Below are 18,514 nucleotides of genomic sequence, written 5' to 3'. Positions count from 1 at the left end.
GTTTAAGGTGACAGTAGAAAGATTGAAAAGGGATTTGACGGGCAACTTTTTCATGCAAACGATGATGCGTATATGGCACGAACTGCCAGAGGAAGTGGTGGAGGTTGATCATTTAAAAGGAATCTGGATGGGTACATTAATAAGAAGGATTTAAGAGAGATGTGGACCAAATTCTGGCAAATAGGACTAGATTATTTTAGGATATTTGGTTGGCTCAAACGAGTTGGACCAAAGTGCCTGTTTCCACTCCGTATAACACTTATGTCTCTTGTGCGTACCTCATTATTACCAATTCAGAATTGATTGTCATGCTTTCAGCAGCCAAGGCCCTGAGCTCTAGAATTTGATCAGACTCTCTCCATCTCTCTGACCCCCTCCCATTCTTTACGAAGCCCCTTAAAACGGATTGGTCCAATCAAGCATCCGCTCACCCGCTCTAGAGAGAGAGCGCGCGCATGCACGAGAGAGAGCATGTGCATGACAGAGAGCGCACGAGAGAGAGAGAGCGCACACGAGAGAGAGAGAGAGGGAGAGAGAGCGCATGAGAGAAAGAGCGCACATGAGAGAGTGAGAGAGAGAGAGAGCATGCATGAGAGAGAGAGAGCACGCACGAGAGAGCACGCATGAGAGAGAGCGCACGAGAGAGCGCGCGCATGAGAGAGAGCGCATGAGAGAGACAGCGCATGAGACAGAGAGAAGCGCGCATGAGAGACAGCGCACATGAGTGAGAGAGAGAGAGAGAGCGCGCGTGCATGAGAGAGAGACTGTGTGCATGCATATAAGTACATGCGTGTTTGAGCGTGTGTCTGTGTGGGAGAACTATTGAGGTAGTTACTTTCAGCTTCTACAATCAGTGTAGCCAGACCTCTACATGTTTTGGAAGCACAGAGAGTTGACCACATTGAGTTCAACAATATGCCTTTTAGTGACAATTATTCATCCCTAAAGAGAATGTGCTCTTCTCTTCTTTAGTACAGAAGCACATGAACTCAGTTAATCCATTTCATCCAGTCACAATATCAACATTGAGTGGCACCTGATAGGGTCAGTCAGAATGTAAAGAATGGCAGAGAATGACTCACAGGTAATCAGGGGGAAGAAAGTAGAGAATTAGAGAAAGCTTGTTAAGAATGTATTACGGATAAAAATCAAGAGAGTTTCTCCAAGTATCTCAAAAGCCAAGGAGTGATGGCCCTAGACAGAGTGTGAATGGGGAGTCCATAATAGACAGTAAGAAAATGGTAGATAAAATGAGCACATTTTTGCTTCTGCCTTCACTGTAGAGAGGGTGCAAAAATAACCCAGTCATAGCTGTAAACCAGAATATGGAACGGAACTTGGTGAAATTACAATCATGTATGATGTCGTACAAAGCAAAGTGATGGAACCATTAGCTGACAAGATTTGGCTGGACTTTAACCACTTGCTTTAAGGTTGATCAGGCAGCAGATACGTGGGTGTGAATTTTCCAAAATTCTCAGATTCTTGAAAAGTTCCATTGAACTGGAAAGTAATAAACACTAACCCATAATTCCAAAAGAGAGGGAAGCAGAAAACACAGAAGTTTGGAACAGAGATTGAAGGAACTGCAGATGCTAGAGAATTTGAGATCACAAGATGTGAGCTGGATGAGCACAGCAGGCCAAGCAGCATCAGAGGAGCAGGAAAGCTGATGTTTCAGGCCTAGACCCTTCTTCAGAAAAAGGGTCCGACAAGGGTCGAGGCCTGAAACATCAGCTTTCCTGCTCCTCTGATGCTGCTAGGCCTGCTGTGCTCATCCAGCTCTACACCTTGTTACCTCAAAGTATAGAACAGTTGGTTTAACGTTTGTCATGGAAAATGTGATGAAGTCAACAATGAAAAGATAATAGCTGTGCATTTAGATAAACTCAAGGAATTTGGGAAGGCTCAACATGTTTATCAATTTATTGGAATTCTTTGAAGAAAAAACACATGCTATGGGTAAATGGGGTAGACATACAATACTTGAAATTCTAAAAAGGTACCTGATAAGCGTCACATTGAAGGTTATTATGGTAAACAAAAGCTCATAGTGTAGGACAACACATTAGTATGGATAGGAGTTTGTCTGTTTGGCAGAAAATGGACTGTGTGCATAAATGAGTCTTTGATTGGCAGGATGTCAAAAGTCCAGTGTAGAAGGAGTTTGTGCTCATATTTTTACATTTTATGTCAATGCCTTGGATGGAAGGGTAAAGGCAGAATAGCTAAATTCACAGGTGACACCAATAGGGAGGAGAGTGTACTTTGGAAAAGAAGAAAGGGACACATTTTTAAAGTGAAAGGTAGGACGTTGAGAGGGGTTTTGAGGAAAACATTTTGCACCCAGAGGGTGGCGGGAATCTGCCTGGAGGGTAGTTGAGGCAGGAAACTGCACAATGTTTAAAGAGTTCCTGGGTGAGCACTAGAAATGTCATAACATTCAAGGCTAATGGTCTGGTTTGGAAAAGTGGGACTTGTGTCAGTACAGATGTATTTTTGGCGGCACAGTCTCAACGGGCTGAAGGACTTCTTCTGTTCTATAAGATTCTATGATTCAGAGACATATGGGATTTGCTGACATGTATACATGGGTTGAGTAAATGGGCCAAAAAAAACCTAACAGACAGAGTATAATGTGGGAAGACGTGAAGTTGTGCATTTTAGCAGGATGAATAAAAAGCACTACTACTGTGGAATTCCAAGATGCTGAGGGATTTAGGTATTCTAGTGCAGGAATTGAAAAATATTAATACGTAGGTACATAATCAGGGAGGCTGATGGGATTCTACCCATTTTTGGAAAGAGGAATTGAACATAAAAGTAAAGAATTTATGCTTCAGTTACACAGGGCATTGGTGAGACCACATCTTAAATACTGTGTGCAGTTACCGAAATTCATTCATCAGATGTGGGCATCATTGGTTAAGCCAGCATTTATTGCCCAATCTCAGTTGCCGTTGAGAAGGTGGTAGTGAGCTGCCTTCTTGAACCACTGCAGTCTATTGCCTGGAAGTAGACCCACAATGTTGTTCTGAAAAAGTCAAACTGGACTTGAAGCATAAACTCTGTTTCTTTCCTCTCTCCACTGACATTGCCAGACCTGCTGAGTTTCTGCAGCATTATCCATATTTTACTTCAGACTCACAAGGCCATTAGTGGGGGGATTTTAGGATTGTGACCCAGTAACGTTGAAGAAACAGCGATATACTTCCAAGTCAGGATGGTGAGTGGCTTGGAGGGGAACTTGAAGATGGTGGTGTGCCCATGTATCTGCTGCCCTTGTCCTTCCAGATGGAAATGCTCACAGGTTTGGAAGGTGCTGTCTAAGAAGCTTTGGTGAACTTCTGCAGTGCATCTTGAAGATAGTACACACTACTGCGACTGAGCATCAGTAGCAGAGGGAGTGAATATTTGTGGATGTGGTACCAGTCAATGAGACAGCTTTGTCCTGGACGGTGTCAAGCTTCTTGAGTGTTGTTGGAGCTGGTGGGCAGGTGGGGTGTATTCCATCATGTTACTTTACAATCAGGTGCTGGCCTTCCATGACAGAGATGAGGAGTTCAGAGAGATGAGTCTTCAGAGTACTATCTCCTAAGGCCTAAATATTTTAAAGAAACAGGTGGATAAAGTTCTTTTAGGCTAAGAAATCAAAGGTTATTCATGGTTAGACAAGACTGTGGAAATTGAAGAACAAAGAATCAGCCATGATTTTATTGAATTGTAGAACAGGCTTAGTCTAATTTGGCTTCCATTTTGTGTATATGTTCCTTTGGGATAAAAGGCTGCTTTAATCGGAAGGCACTTAAAGACTGGTGATACATGTACTCAAGCTGAAGTCTTGTCTACGTAGAATTGGTAAATGTCTGTAACATGTCTATAGGTCTATATATAATATTCCTAAGTTTTCAATATGGTGACTACAGAATGCGCAGCAAGTGAACAATGAGTGAGTGGAAATTGGTGCAAATTTGGATGCAACGCTGACCTTTAGAGGACTAGGTAAAAACCGAAAGAACTGCGGATGCTGAAAATCAGAAACAAAAACAGAAATTGCTGGAAAAGCAGATCTGGTGGCACGTACGGAGAGAAATTAGAGTTAACATTTTGGGTCCAGTGAGCCTTTTGGATCTTTTGCAGGAGCTCAGTTTATGAAGTGAATAAGATGGGATTGCAGCTCAGACAGCATTAGAAACAGCTAAAGGTTGCAGCACAGCAAAAAGGCCATTCACCCATCATTTCAGTGCTGGATGAGTAAACCAGCTGCCCGTTCGAATCCTGTTTTCCAGGTCTGTGGCCTTGCAGGTGACAGTGCTTCACCTGCAGATCCGAGTTCGTTTAAAAGTGAGGTGAGGGTTTCTACCTCAATCAGTAAACTGGACAATGATTTCTAAACACCCACCAGCTTCTGGGTCAAAGTATTTTTCCATATGACCCACTTCTATCGATCTCCTTAAATCCTCTCCCCCCACCTCCGTAATTAACCAGGTTAATTTCCACTGGGATAAACAGATCTTTCTTTCCACTTTATCATAGTTGCTAATTTTTTTGTTGCTCACCTACATTCAGTCACCTCCCAGCATCCTCTGTCCAATGAAAACAACTTTTAACTATATAATTTTTCCTTAGCTGCAATTGTTGAGTCCTGGCCTGGATCTTAATGGGCTAGCCTGGAGGTAGCAAGCTTGGATGGGGATGCAAGCTGCAGAGGAGCTGAGGTAGGCATTAGAGACGCATGATTTTGTGGAAGTGATGGTAGAAAGTTTCAGTGCATTGGGAAGATAAGGACTGGAAGTTCAGCTCAGGGTTAAATAGGACACAGAACATTTAGTGTACAAATACAGCAAAGCTAACCTGTAGTCTAATTCCAACTTCTACTTTATTTCTGCACAAGAGAAACAGCAGGGAGACTAACTAATTCATTACAAAAAGTACAAGGCCGGCATTTCCTGAAGAAAAGTAGCAAAGTTACTGTGTTGCTCTCCTAAAACTGCACATTAATATTTAACTACATTTAATAGGGACCTCACAGAAATAACAGCTGCATAAAGTTAAAACAACAACCTCACTGGCATTCAATGATCAATTTGACAACTTAGGTGGTTAGGTTTGTTTTCTGGGTCTTAAAAGTTTTAAAGTAAACAAGTTTTAGCTGGAAAGGATTAGAATGTAGAATGAGAGATATGCGGATAAATAAAAAATGGCAACTTGTTAGCTTGATCAGAAGTCACTTGAGTAGGTTTGAATCCATCAAATGAAACATTAAAGCATGTGCATCCTCAGCTATAGAGAACGCAATCATCTTATTCTGATCTAAAATTTACCCAAACCAGTGGGTTCTGCGAGCCACAAGGACTACAGATGCATGGAAGTGCCATCACAGAATTACAGAGTCATACAGCAGGGAAACACACCCTTTGGTCCGACCAGTCCACGCTGAACACATTCCCCAAACTAAACTAATCCTGCCTGCCTGTTCCTGACCATATCCCTCCAAACATTTCCTATTCTTATACTCATTCAAATGTCTTTTAAACATTGTAATTGTATCTGCATCCACCGCTTTCTCTGAAAGTTCATTCCACATGTGAACCACCCCGTGTGTAAAAAAAATTGTCCCTTATGTATTTTTAAATCTCTCCTCTCACCTTAAAAATGTGCCCCCTAGTCTTGAAATTCCCCCGTCCTAGGGGGAAGACAACTTCCATTAATTCTATCTCTACCACATTATTATATAAACTTCTATCAGGTCACCGCTCAATCTCCTATAATCCAGTTAAAAAAAAGTCCCAACTTATCCAGCCTTTGTTTACAACTCAAACCCTCCATTCCTGGCCACATGCTGATAAATCTCTTCTGAACCTTCTCGAGTTTAATAATATCCTTCCTATAACTGGGTGACCAGAACTGGACACAGTATTCCAGAAGACACCTCACCAATGTCATGTACAAGCTCAATATGACATCCCAACCCCTGTACTCAAAGGATGGAGCAATGAAGGCAAGCATGCATCTCCAACTATTGTACTCTTCCCAAGTCACAGCTCATTCTGACTTGGATATATTAATGTCCTTTCATCTGTGTCTGGCCAAATTTCCTCCTTAATAGTTATGTGAACGTTACTGCTGAAATTGCAGAAGATCGAGATATCAGTTTGGCAGTCGCATCTCAAAGGGAACTCATGGGCAACAGCTTTGCTAGTGATGACCATATGCCTGATGGATGATTTGAGAAAATCTATGTCTATCTGCTAAAATAACCTGAAATTTAATAATGAAACTTCAACTCATTAACTCAAAAATGGTAGGCTTGTTTTCTTCTGTCATCTCATTTGATGGCACATGGAATCACAGTGTGGAAACAGGCATTCCACCCCGAATCATTCCCCTATAACATCTAATCTACAGATCCCAGGACACTTTGAGTCATTTAGCATGGCCAATCCACCGAGCCGCACAGCTCTGGATGGTGGGAGGAAAGTGGAGCACCCGGGGGAAAGTCAAACTCTACATAGACAATCACCCGAGGGTGGAATCAAACCCGGGTCCCTGGATCTGTGAGGCAGCAGTGCTAACCGCTGAGCCAATGTGAGTTTGAGACAAACTGCCGAAGAGAAGGCAAAGTCAACAACTGTCTCTAGGCACAGGCCTCAAGAAATGCTATTATTACATAGTAATATGAAATACTGCAGGGTATTAGTACAGGTAATCATAGACATACAAGATTTTGATTAATAATTACATATTGATATACAATTCCATTTGCTATACTATCTAATGTTAATCATTCTACTCAACATGCTCCTCAGCATTCTTTTCTATAATCCACACCAACACGGTCTCACTAACTCTGCCCACACTGCACTACTTATACCTAGTGGAGGGTATTGCCATGGCATCATTACAAAGTTGCTCCAGTGTCCTAAAGCTCTTACACAAGATGTTTCTCTCTCTGCAGATGCCACATGGCCCACTGAAGGATTTCAGTGTTTTGTAATTTTTGAACGTGAATTGTAGCCTACTTGCTTCAATGAAAATGGACAAAATATGTGGCTGCCTCATCAAAGGCTACTCACCAAGCTTCCTGTCAAACTTCCAGGCTGGGATGTCTCTCGCCGTTGTCACAAGACTGTCAGCTGGGAGAGGGACTGACACTTGAATGGGGCCTGACACTTCAATGGCAGAGCCATTTCTGGTGAACAAGTGAATGCTGATTGCAGCCACAGGGATCAATTCAAGCCTGGAGTGGTTAACTGTTAAAAACAAAAACAAACAGTAACATCAGCACACCCCCAAAACAGCATTCAGTATGTTGTAAAGTCAATTTGTTACAATCCATTTTACTCAGATTTGGAAAAAAATATATACTTATGAGTGATAGGCAGCATGGCTTTGTGCAGGTGAGGCTATTTCTCAAACTTAATTGAGTTTTTTCAGGAAGTGACAAAGATGATTGACGAGGGCAAGGTGGTGAATGTTGTCTAATAGAATTTAGCAAGGCCTTTGTTAAAGGTCCCTCATGGCAGACTGGTGCGGAAGGTTAAGCCACATGGAATAGTGGTGAGCTGGTAAGATGGTTACAGCATTGGCTTTGTCTTAGACAACAGAGCATAGTGGTGGCGGGGTGTTTTTCTGACTGGAGATGTGTCTGTGTAACAATAAGAAGTCTTGCAAAATAAACAAGATGCAGTTTATTGTTTTACTGCAACTATTTCTTTTTCTAAGAACAAGCCTCTACACAACTACAAAGGCTGGTGAAAGGACTGAGCCTTAATTCTCCCAAGATATCCTACTTTATTTTCCCACCAAGTCCTCTTGACATAATCACAGTGGATGCAGCTACTGAACTCAATCAAGTATTATCCCTGTCAAACCCTTATACAATATCTTCCTGCCCTCTCTGTAATTCCTACAGCAAGGAATCAGTTGGTTACCTCCGTAATACCCTGGAAAACCTGCCAGAAGCACCAGTGAGTTCCAGCACCTTGAAATCCAAGAGAGTTGGAATATCATCACCTCCACTCATACATCATCTTGACTTTCAACTAAGTGGTAATTCCTTTGTTGTCAACAGATTAAAAACCTCAACTCCTGACATTACCACCGAGACAGGACCTTTGCTATATGGACAGTTGAGATTCATAAGAAAGCCCCATCATCATCTTTTCAAGACTTCCCAGGGCAGTGCGTATTTGCTTTTCTGGACATGCCCTATCCCAAGGCTGAACTACAAAATGAAAGCAGACACTTGTGAAATCACAGACTTTCTACTTACCTTGAATCTACCTCATCAGGTCTGAGGAACATAGGAGGAATAGGCTATTCAGACCCTCAAGACTGCTCTGCCATTCTAGATCAAGGCTGATCAGTGAGCTCCATGCCATAATTTTGTCCTATCCCCATATCTCATAATGGCATTAGCAACTAGAAATCTACAGTCTTTGATTTGCTTCATGATTGAGCTTCCACAGCTTCCTGGGGTATAGAATTCGAACGGTTCATGTCATTCTGAGTGATGTGGTTTCTCCTTATCTCAGTCTTAAACAGCTTACCCTTCATGTTGAGATTGTGTGCCTGTCTCTTAGATCACACTGCCAGGGAAATCCCTTTTCAGCGTCTCTTCTGTCTAGCCCTTTGAGAATTTTTGAGTTTCTATTCAATTGCTAATCTCAGCGAAACTAGGGTAGAAATTAAGAAATGTTGTTCATTTTGGGGTATTTGCAAGAAACTCTCACTGTTATATTTTGATAAAGGCATTGGTCTGTTTATTATACATAGTTTGATTACACCTCAACAGCATCACAAACATGAACAGAATCTTCCGTAATCAAGGTCAGATGGATTCACTGTCTTTGGAATCCCACAGTTTTTAGATGGATAACAGGCAGTGCAAATTCTATTGATTGCTAAGGTAGACTATGATAAGAAAAAGACTATTCTCACTTGTGACTCCCTGCTCATGCAACCACTTTATCTTTCCAAGCTTTCATTGGAAGGGAGGTGGCCAGATGGGTAGTCACTTCAAACAAGATAACCGTGGGGATTGGAGGACTGCAGGATTTAGCAAGTCATTTAGGTCCCCTCTCGTAATTTAAAATTGATGTAGCTTATTTACCATCCTCTCCAAGGGAATGCTGAATGGCCTCAGGAGGTTTCAAATTGCAAAGAATAGAAAGATAGAAAGAAATTAAATTATGAACAAATAATGCAGTGTGACAGCAAGTCTAGCAGAACATTAGAAAGGATCACTTGAGGCTAAGTACTGCTGAAATTTTCACATCAAATCCTTGCTGGTTTCAGCAGACGTTGTAGGTAATGGTTTACAAATCACACATCAGCAAAGTTTCTAATATCTTCCAGCTCCTCCTGGTTGTCAACAGCTCAACGTTAACTGCAGAGAGAACATTCAAGTACCTGTTGCGTTAGCTTCATAGCCCAGGAGATAGGGGAATCCTTCCACTTCCATATCCGTGTTGGCTGTTGTTAGGAAAGCGGACAAATCATTATAGGATGTGTTTGCTGGAAGAACAACATTCTTTCTCTGGAACTGGACCCATGGCTGATTCTTGGCACCTAGATGAGAAGAAAACAAACAGTAATACCTGGAAAACCGTTACTAATTACATCAGACCATCAAAGCAATGTTACAATATTTCTGCCTGATGCACACACAGGACCAATCCTGATTTTTTAAAATTATTCATTCTCAGGATGAGGGTGTCACTGGCTAAGTCAGCATTTATTGCCCACACAGAGGGCAGTTAAGAGCCAACCACATTGCTGTAGGTCTGGAGTCACATGTAGGCCAGACCAGCTAAGGATGGCTCAAGGACATTAGTGAGCCAAATGGATTTTTCTGACAATGGATTCATAGTCATCATTAGAGTCTTAATTCCAGATTTTTTTTGATATTATTAAATTCAAATTGCAACATCTGCAGAAGTGGGATTTGAACCCAGGTCCCCAGAACATTACCCAGGTCCCTGGATTAATAATTCAACAACATTACCAGTCAGTTATCACCCCTCCCAGGGCAGGGTTATCGACACCTGTGAAATAGTCACACTCTTTTCTCTGACATTTCTCCCAGGAGTCACATTATCAACAACAAGAACAGAAATTTCTGGAAAAACTCATCAGGTCTGGCAGCATCTTTGGAGAGAAATCAGAATTAACGTTTCAGGTTGAGTGACCCTCACATTATCAAAGGTCAGTCAGACATAGTCTTAAGGAAGGAAAAGTCTTATGGTGTTAAAATAAATTATTTTCCTATTGAAATTAAAGCTATATTTCCAACATTATTGATCTCCCATACGCACAATGATGTTCCTGTATCACTCCAGTTATAACAGTATTTTCATTTCGGGATCAGAGTTCAGCATTGAGATTGTTTGACTTCCAGTTTCTTCTTTTTTCACCATAACATCTATCCCCTCTCCTTGCTGAGGGCAGATTCCTGGGGCTCCCTGCGTACCAAATCCTGCCAGTTGTCATTTGTCAGTAAGGCTAATGGGATGCTATCATTTATTATGTCAGGAATTGAACAGAACCGAAAGGACGTTCTGCTTCAGTTTCACAGGGTATTGGTGAAACGACACCTTGAAAACTGTGCACAACCTGGATCTCCTATTTATGGAAGGGTGTAAATGTGTTGGAAGTGGTAGAGATTTACTTTATTGGTATCTGGGATGGGTGGGTTGTCTTATGAGACTTATTTCCACTGGAGATGAGAAGACCGAGGGTGTGAGTTGATTAAAGTGTTTAAAATCCTTGACAAGGTGGATCGGGAAAGGATGTTCCTCTTCTGCCTGAATCTAGAACTGGGAGATGCTGTTTTAAAATTAGGGGCACCCATTTAGAACAGAGTGGAGGAGAAACTGTTTCTTTTGAAGTTTTATACAACTTAGGAACACAGCCTGAGGAAGTAGTGCAGGGGCAGTGAATATTTTAAAGACAGATATAGAAAGATTCTTGTTAGGCAGGGAATCGAAAGGTTATTAGGGGTAGATATGAACGTGAAGCTTAAAACACAAACTTATTAGCTAGGATTTTGCTGAATGGCCGAGTAAAACAAATGGCTGACTTCCACTCCTATCTTGTACATTCCCAAGCAAGCCTAGAAAGCAGACGTCATAAATACAGGAGGCATCATAAGTGTGAAATCTAACCCCATGACGACATGTCATAACATTCAGAGGAGGGGACCCGGGCAAAATTCTCCCTTCCTTTAACCCAGAGGCCATTGAGGCCAGCTCTGATGGAGTTCTCTTAAATCACCACAAACACAAAGGCCGTTCTTGAGTACTGCCTTTTCATCTTACAATTCCCCAATACCAGAGAGTTATTTTTGCCCAAATGCTTCCACGTACATTTTAAAAGTGTTATTTGTTCCTAGAATGTGACCAATGCCATAAATAATTATTGCCTGTTGCTAACTGTCTTTGAGAAGGTGGTGGTGAGCTGGTTGTTTAAATCACTGTGGTCCATGAGGTGTAAGTACACCCATAGTACTGCTGCAGAGGGTTTTCCTGGATCTTGCCCATGAGGAAATGATAATAAAGTTCCAAATCAGGATGGTGTACAGCCTGGAGGAACTCCGAGTCAAGGCTCTATTGACAATACTTTCTAAACCTCGGGCCTCTACACTGCTTGTAAGGCCATACACAATGATAATTAATCCAGAGAAAATAGAGTTATTCCTCCAAGAGTTTGCTTTGTTTTCTTCTATATTTAGAAACAAATCCAATTCAGACTTCTAATATTACAAGTATCATTCTATTTATCATCTTGGTCTTCTGATTGATTCGCTTTGTTTTATCCCAGTCTTTCATATTTTTATTTTTTTTGTTCCTCTTTCTGTGTTCTGCTTTTCATTGTCTTCGTTCCATTTACTTTCTTTCTTCCTGATTAATTTTTATTTTTTGCCTTTTCACTTGCTGGTTCTTAAATTTCTGCTGTTCAGAATAATCACTGAAAAGCATTAGGCAATAACATTTCAACAAAATTTCAAGGTCTCAGCAGGCTATGTGTGTGTCCAGTATTCTTTGGCTTCATGGAAGAATAATGAAGACAAGTGTCATCCAGAACTTTCATCCGATGTCTGATGATCAACTGGGATTCTTGTAGATTAAAGGAGTCTATAACAGGTTAATTATACCAATAAAAATCAAAACGAGGAAAGGACCTAGATATATTGTTTTAGAATCTGACAAACATAACACTACATTTTTTAAAAGAGTCAATTCATTCACAAAAATGCCTTACTCAGAAAATGCAAAGCTAATTTTTAATTTAATCCTGTTAAACAGTTGTCGACCTAACTGCATTTTGCTGTCTGTCCCCCTTGGCCTTTCACTCTGTTATACATTTCATCAATCTGTCTAACTTAACCTTTGTAAGGATTCGTGGTCTTCTACTCCTTTCAACTCAATCCCCACTCAGTGGTGGAAGGATCATGTTACCAGAAAACCTTCTTTTACATTAAACTCCATGAGTGAGAAATCATACCATAAGAAACAGTGTTCTCCACTCAACTCCACCCTTTAACTTTCCTCTCTCATAGACAGTAAATTTTATTTTGACTACAACGGTCATTGATCCTCTGATGCTCCTACTTTCGTTCTTTCTACTCTCCTAATATGTCTACCCATCTTGTTCCCTTCTGAGCTGTTTAAATGTTGAACTAAATACTGATAGTTTCCCCTCATTTTTCCCCTTTCCTCTCAGATTTTTAAAACTCAAACTTCTTTTCAGTTTTCAGACTTGGTGCCGTCCTCCGCCTTAGCCAATGAGCTGTAAATAAAAACAACATTTTTCTTGGCTTTGACCATCAGCTGAAGGATTTTTGATTGTTCTGAACTCCCTAATAAGTGGCACAGAATGCTGACAATCAAACCTCACTGAGTATCGAGAAGCCGACACTGCATAATAAATGAGTAACTCGGGCCATCATTATACTACAGTGCATCAACAACAGGAGCTTGGTCTTCAGTACAAACACTGTTCAGTGTTAATACTTCAGTCCTCAAATAGAGACAACGTCAATTCAGGATACTCCAGTTCCTCTGTGAAAGGACCACAGCAGCTGCTGCTAAACATTGAATTATTTAACATTACGGTTTAGAACCAGGTCAGTCAGCCCCTGAAGTGCATTTCTTTATGTAGACTTCTGCGTCCGATCACACTAGCTCTCGTTTTCAATGTAATACTTCAAAGGTACCTCACTGACTCTACAGTATTCCAAAATGCCGGGTGGTCAGGAAAACTTCTATATAAATTCAGGTCTTTTTTTAAACAGCGCCATGTGCAGTTACCACTTCATGACATTTTGTTTATCTTGAAGATGTCTTTCAGGTCACTACAAAACCTTCTCAGCTTCAATGGCGGGAAAAAAAATACTGAGCCTCTCAAGTTACTCTTTAAAATTGTACCCCTGTAATAATTTGAGAATCTATGCCGCATCTTTCCCATTATAAACAAGGCTACCAGCTACAAACAGGAGAGGAAGATGCTTTTTCCCTGATTAGTCTGTTCAGGTTTTCCAATTATTCAAACCTTTCAAACAACAGTATATGGGTAAAATATAACACAGTGTGGAGCTGGAGGAATACAGCAGGCCAGGCAGCATCAGAGGAGCAGGAAAGCTGATGTTTCGGGTTGGAACCCTTCTTCAGAAAGGGGGAGTGGAGGGGGGAAAGGGAGCTCTGAAGTAAATAGGCAGAGGAGGGTTGGGGCTGGGGATGATAGATGGGATGGTTATAGGTGAGTGTACCACCCCCTTCCTACTTATTTCAGAGCTCCCTACCCCATTCCTGAAGAAGGGTCCTGAACTGAAACGTCAACTTTCCTGCTTCTCTGATGCTGCCTGGCCTGCTGTGTTCCTCCAGCTCCACATTGTGCTATCTCCGACTCCAGCATCAGCAGATCTTACTATCTCTGTACGTGGGTAAAAGTTGTGATTTCTTTTTTGCTGTCCCCCTCTAGTACACAGTTCCCCAAACTGGAGACATCAAGTTGGTGATTTTCTGCCTACGAGCATTAAATGGTAGGGATGTAATATGTAAGGGGCAAGGAGAGAATTTTTAACCCACAAATTGTGATTCGTGGTCTGGGGTTGGTAGACCATAAACTTTGAGCTAGGTTAAAGTTGTACAGGACATTGGTGAAGCCTCTTCTGGAGTCCTGTGTCCAGTTCTGGGTCACTCTGTGAGAGTCAGGATATTATTAAGCTGGAGCGGGTTCAGAACAGATTTACCAGGATGCTGCCAGGTACGGAGGGTTTGAGTTATAAAGAAAGGCTGGTTAGACTGGGACCTTATTCACAGGAGCAGAGGAGATTGAGAGGCAACCTGATAGAAGTTTATAAAATAATGAGGGGTATGAGAGAGTTAATGGTAGTTATCTTTTCCCTAGGGTGGGGGATTTCAAGGCTAGGTGAGAGGAGAGACATTTAAAAAAGACATCAGATGTAATTTTTTTTTACACAGAGGATGGTTCGCGTGTGGAATGAACTTCCTGAGGATGTGGGTGCAATTACATTTGGATAAGTACATCAATAGGAAAGGTTTGGAGGGATGTGGACCAGGTGGAGGCAGGTGGGATTAATTTAGTTTGGGATTATGTTCGGCCTGGACTGGCTGAACCTAAGTGTCTGTTTCTGTGTTGTATGATTCTATGATTCAATGCCTCTCTCAAGGTGTTGAGGACAGCAATCTTGTTTCTGAGTTATTAGTTTCAACTTCTACTCCAAAGACCTGGGCAAATGATCTAGATTGACATTCTGGTGCAGTAGTGAGGGGGTGCCACACTGTCAGAAGAGCTATCTTTTAGGTGAGATGTTTAACTGTGAGCCATCCTGCCTGGTGGATATAAATTGTCTGACAGAACTATTCAAAGTAGAAAATTGTATTTCTCCCAGATTTGCCCCTCAAAGATCACAGAAATAGATAATCTGGTCGCTTATCCCACGTGCTCATGCAACGTTTGTCAGAAATTTTACTTCATCCCAATTGTTCCCTTCACCAGCAACGGCAATATATTTCATTGGCTATAATGCTCCCACTGGACATTCCAAGGAAATAAAAGGTGCTACGTAAAAGCGAGTTTTTGTCTGCTAATATTCACACTTACAGATAGAGTGGTATCATCACAGCAAGAGTGTAAGAGAAATAGAAAGTGATGATGTTCCAAAAGGCTGATTTTCAATGTGTTCACATAGATCTTTAACTCTATCCTGGAGATGTCTATCTACCGTCCTCCTCAGGATTAAAGAGCACTGCACTCAGCAACTTCAGTGACAGCAAAATAAATACCACTGAATATTCTGTCCTTGCAACAATGGAGTCTCTTCAATCTAGTCTCCCAGCACTGAACTGAGAAATTGACACTGACTATTTTACATTCCTAGCTATTTCAGATTACAGTATACAAAAGAATGCTGAAGACAGGGGTACAGTAGAAAGGTATAATATTACTAGATTAGTAATCTAAGACTTGGACCAATGTTTCAGACATTTGCAATTTCGAAAGGCTGTGGGACTTGAGGCTGTTTTCATTAGAGAGAAGAAGGTTGAGAGGTGACTTAATTGAAACATATAAAATAATCAGAGGGTTAGATAGGGTGGATAGGGAGAGCCTTTTTCCTAGGATGGTGACGGCGAGCACGAGGGGGCATAGCTTTAAATTGAGGGGTGAAAGATATAGGACAGATGTGACAGATATAGACAGGTGGTTTCTTTACTCAGAGAGTAGTAAGAGAATGGAATGCTTTGCCTGCAACGGTAGTAGATTTGCCAACTTTAGGTACATTTAAGTCGTCATTGGACAAGCATATGGACGTACATGGAATAGTGTCGGTTAGATGGGCTTCAGAACAGTATGACAGGTCGGCACAACATTGAGGGCCGAAGGGCCTGTACTGTGCTGTAATGTTCTATGTTCTATGAAACCGCTACAGCAAACAGGGGAATTTAAATTCAATAAATTCATCAGAAATAAAAATATTAGTCCTATTAAAATGATTGCCAAACTACCAAAACTTCAGAAATGAAACCCTCTGGTTGACAAATAATCTCAATGTGAGAAAATTTGCCACACTTCTCCTAAATGGTCAGGCCCATGGGATAGCAAAAATAAGTTCTGTTTGAACTCAATGCTCACTTCAAAGACCCTGATGTGTGCAGATTTTACCGCTGTGTGTTTGATACACCACTCACTTCCTATTACAAGTAAAAAGGACTTCTGCAACTGAGTCCCAGCCACCATATTTAAAGGCTTCCCAAGTTGTTACTTGGAAAAAAAAAGCGTTTGGCCTAAGGAAGCACCTGATGAAGGTGGAGGGTTTTTGGGTTTATTGAAGGAATTCAAACGAGATCAATTAAGGGCCTATTCCCATCTGGGCTGCATCTCCCCTTACTCCAGTGGCTCCAAAGAGGAGTTGACTCGCAGGCTGGTATACCAAGGCAGGCTGGCGGCAGGAGCAGGTCTCTCGAGCTACAATACTTTGGGTATGATCCAGGGACTGACCGTTGAGGTCTCACACTTTCCCCTTGCTTCTCCCCTCTCATTCTGACCCCTAAAACACTCCTCTAACCCCAAAAAGCAATCATTTTTCACTTTGGTGTGGGTTGTCCTCCAGGCAATGGCCTAATGGTATTATCGCTGGACTGATAATCCAGAGACCCAGATTCGAATCCCGTCGTGATGGTGGAATTTGAATTCAATCAGTATGTGGAATTAAGAGGATTGACGTCTAATGACGACCAGGAAACCATTGTCAATCGTCAGAAAAACCCACCTGGTTCACTAATGTCCCTTAAGGAAGGAAACTGCCATCCTTACCTACATGTGATTCCAGACCCACAGCAATGCGATTGACTCTGGGCAATTGGGGGTGGGCAATAAATGCTGCCTCACCAGCGATGTTTTTCTTTATTCATTCACAGGATGAGGGCATCGGCAGCAGCAATGGCCTATTTTGTGAGGCTGCCATGAGTGAGCACTGCTAGCCTCTGATTCGCCAGCAGATTTTACTGGGTGCGGTATCTGCCCTTGGTGACTTGGTTTCTGAGCAAGGCTTGCTGCAAGATTCATGCTGAAAATGGAAGATTTCAGTCTCTGTGACAAATGAAGTGAAGTTCAAAGCTCCAGCCCTGATTTCAAATTAGCTTCCAACGGGATATAGGCATCTCATATTGTACAGCTGCGTTCAACACACCTTCACCACATCCATCTCTCCCCTCAACCATGTGGGCTATATCTCCCGCTGTATATACAGCTAACTACTGCAACAGTTGATATGAAAATGTTCATGCCTTGTGACGTGTTAATCATCCTGCAAATCTTTCCAACAGTTCACCCTATTGTCCAACCCTCCGGATAAAACAAACTTCTAAGACATGGTCAACACAGCACATTGAGGAAGGCTCTCACTGCTTCTCCGAGGAGGACCACATACTTTTTCAGACACATGGACATCCAAACATTCTTTTCCTCAAGACTCTGTCTCCATTCTATAAGATTGTGGCCTCGAAATGACTTTCCATCTAATATGAAAACCTTTGACTTCCTTCTTACTGAGGGAATTATTTAGCTCTACCTTAAAGATATTACATGACCCTGCCTCCACCACTTTCTAGGGAAGAAAGTTCCAAAGATTCAGGACCTGCTTAGAAAAGAAAATCTTCTGACTAAACAAATGATCTTTCATTTTTATCCTGTGTCCCATAAGTTCGAGTCTCATCCACAAGGGAAAACATATCATTTCAATGTCCATCCTGTGAAGTTTCCTCAGCCTCCAGTATGTTACAGTAAGATCACTTTTCCTTCTCCTAAACTGCAATGGATACAGGCTCAGGCTGTTCATCCTTTCCTCACTAGTTACCTCCTTTGTCTCTCCTATTGGTTGACTGAACCTTGCCTGAACTGCTTCTAATGTATTTATAACCTTATGTAAATAAAAAGACCACAGCTATATATAGCACTTCAGATGTGGACTCACAAACACGCTCCAACAAATAGCAAAACACCCTTTTTTTTATTCCATTTCCCTTGCAATAAATGACAATATTCGAGTTGCTTACCTAATTACTTGCAATACCTGAATATTAACTTGTTTCTAATTTATGTGCTAGTACACCTGGATCCATTTGTACCTCAGAGCTCTGCAATCATCTGCCATTTAACTAACTTGCTGTCAATAAGATAATCTTCCCATCAAAATGTTGACCAAGTTGACATATTCCTGCAGTGTGCTCCATTCGCCAATTTTGTTGACCATTCGCTTCACCTGCGTGTGTCAGGTGAACAGCTAGTTTGCGATGCAGTGTGATGTTAACAGCATGGGTTCAATTCCTGCACTGACTAAAGTTATCATGAAGGACTCACCGTCTCAATCTCTCCCCTTGCCTGAGGCGTGGTGGCCCTCAGGTTAAGTCACCACCAGTTGTCTCTCCAAAAGAGAGGCCAGCCCTATGGTCCAGCTGGGCTACAGTGACTTTACCTTCTCCTAGGTGTT

General features: G+C 41.6%; 1 protein-coding gene across 1 annotated transcript in view; it reads right to left on the bottom strand.

The window, feature by feature from the left end:
• The window catches only part of fam171a2a (family with sequence similarity 171 member A2a), a 289,534-nt gene that overhangs the window by 87,610 nt on the left and 183,410 nt on the right, over nt 1–18,514 (bottom strand). The window contains exons 4-5 of the mRNA XM_059638668.1: nt 9,415–9,573; nt 7,077–7,253 (exon numbers count right to left, since the gene is read on the bottom strand). Coding sequence (XP_059494651.1) covers nt 7,077–7,253; nt 9,415–9,573 — 336 coding nt within the window. The remainder of the gene's footprint in view (nt 1–7,076; nt 7,254–9,414; nt 9,574–18,514) is intronic.

Source organism: Stegostoma tigrinum, chromosome 31 (genome assembly GCF_030684315.1).
Source record: "Stegostoma tigrinum isolate sSteTig4 chromosome 31, sSteTig4.hap1, whole genome shotgun sequence".
Taxonomy (NCBI): Eukaryota; Metazoa; Chordata; class Chondrichthyes; order Orectolobiformes; family Stegostomatidae; genus Stegostoma; species Stegostoma tigrinum.
Note: the sequence above shows the minus strand (reverse complement) of the source record. Positions and strands in the feature narration are given on the sequence as shown.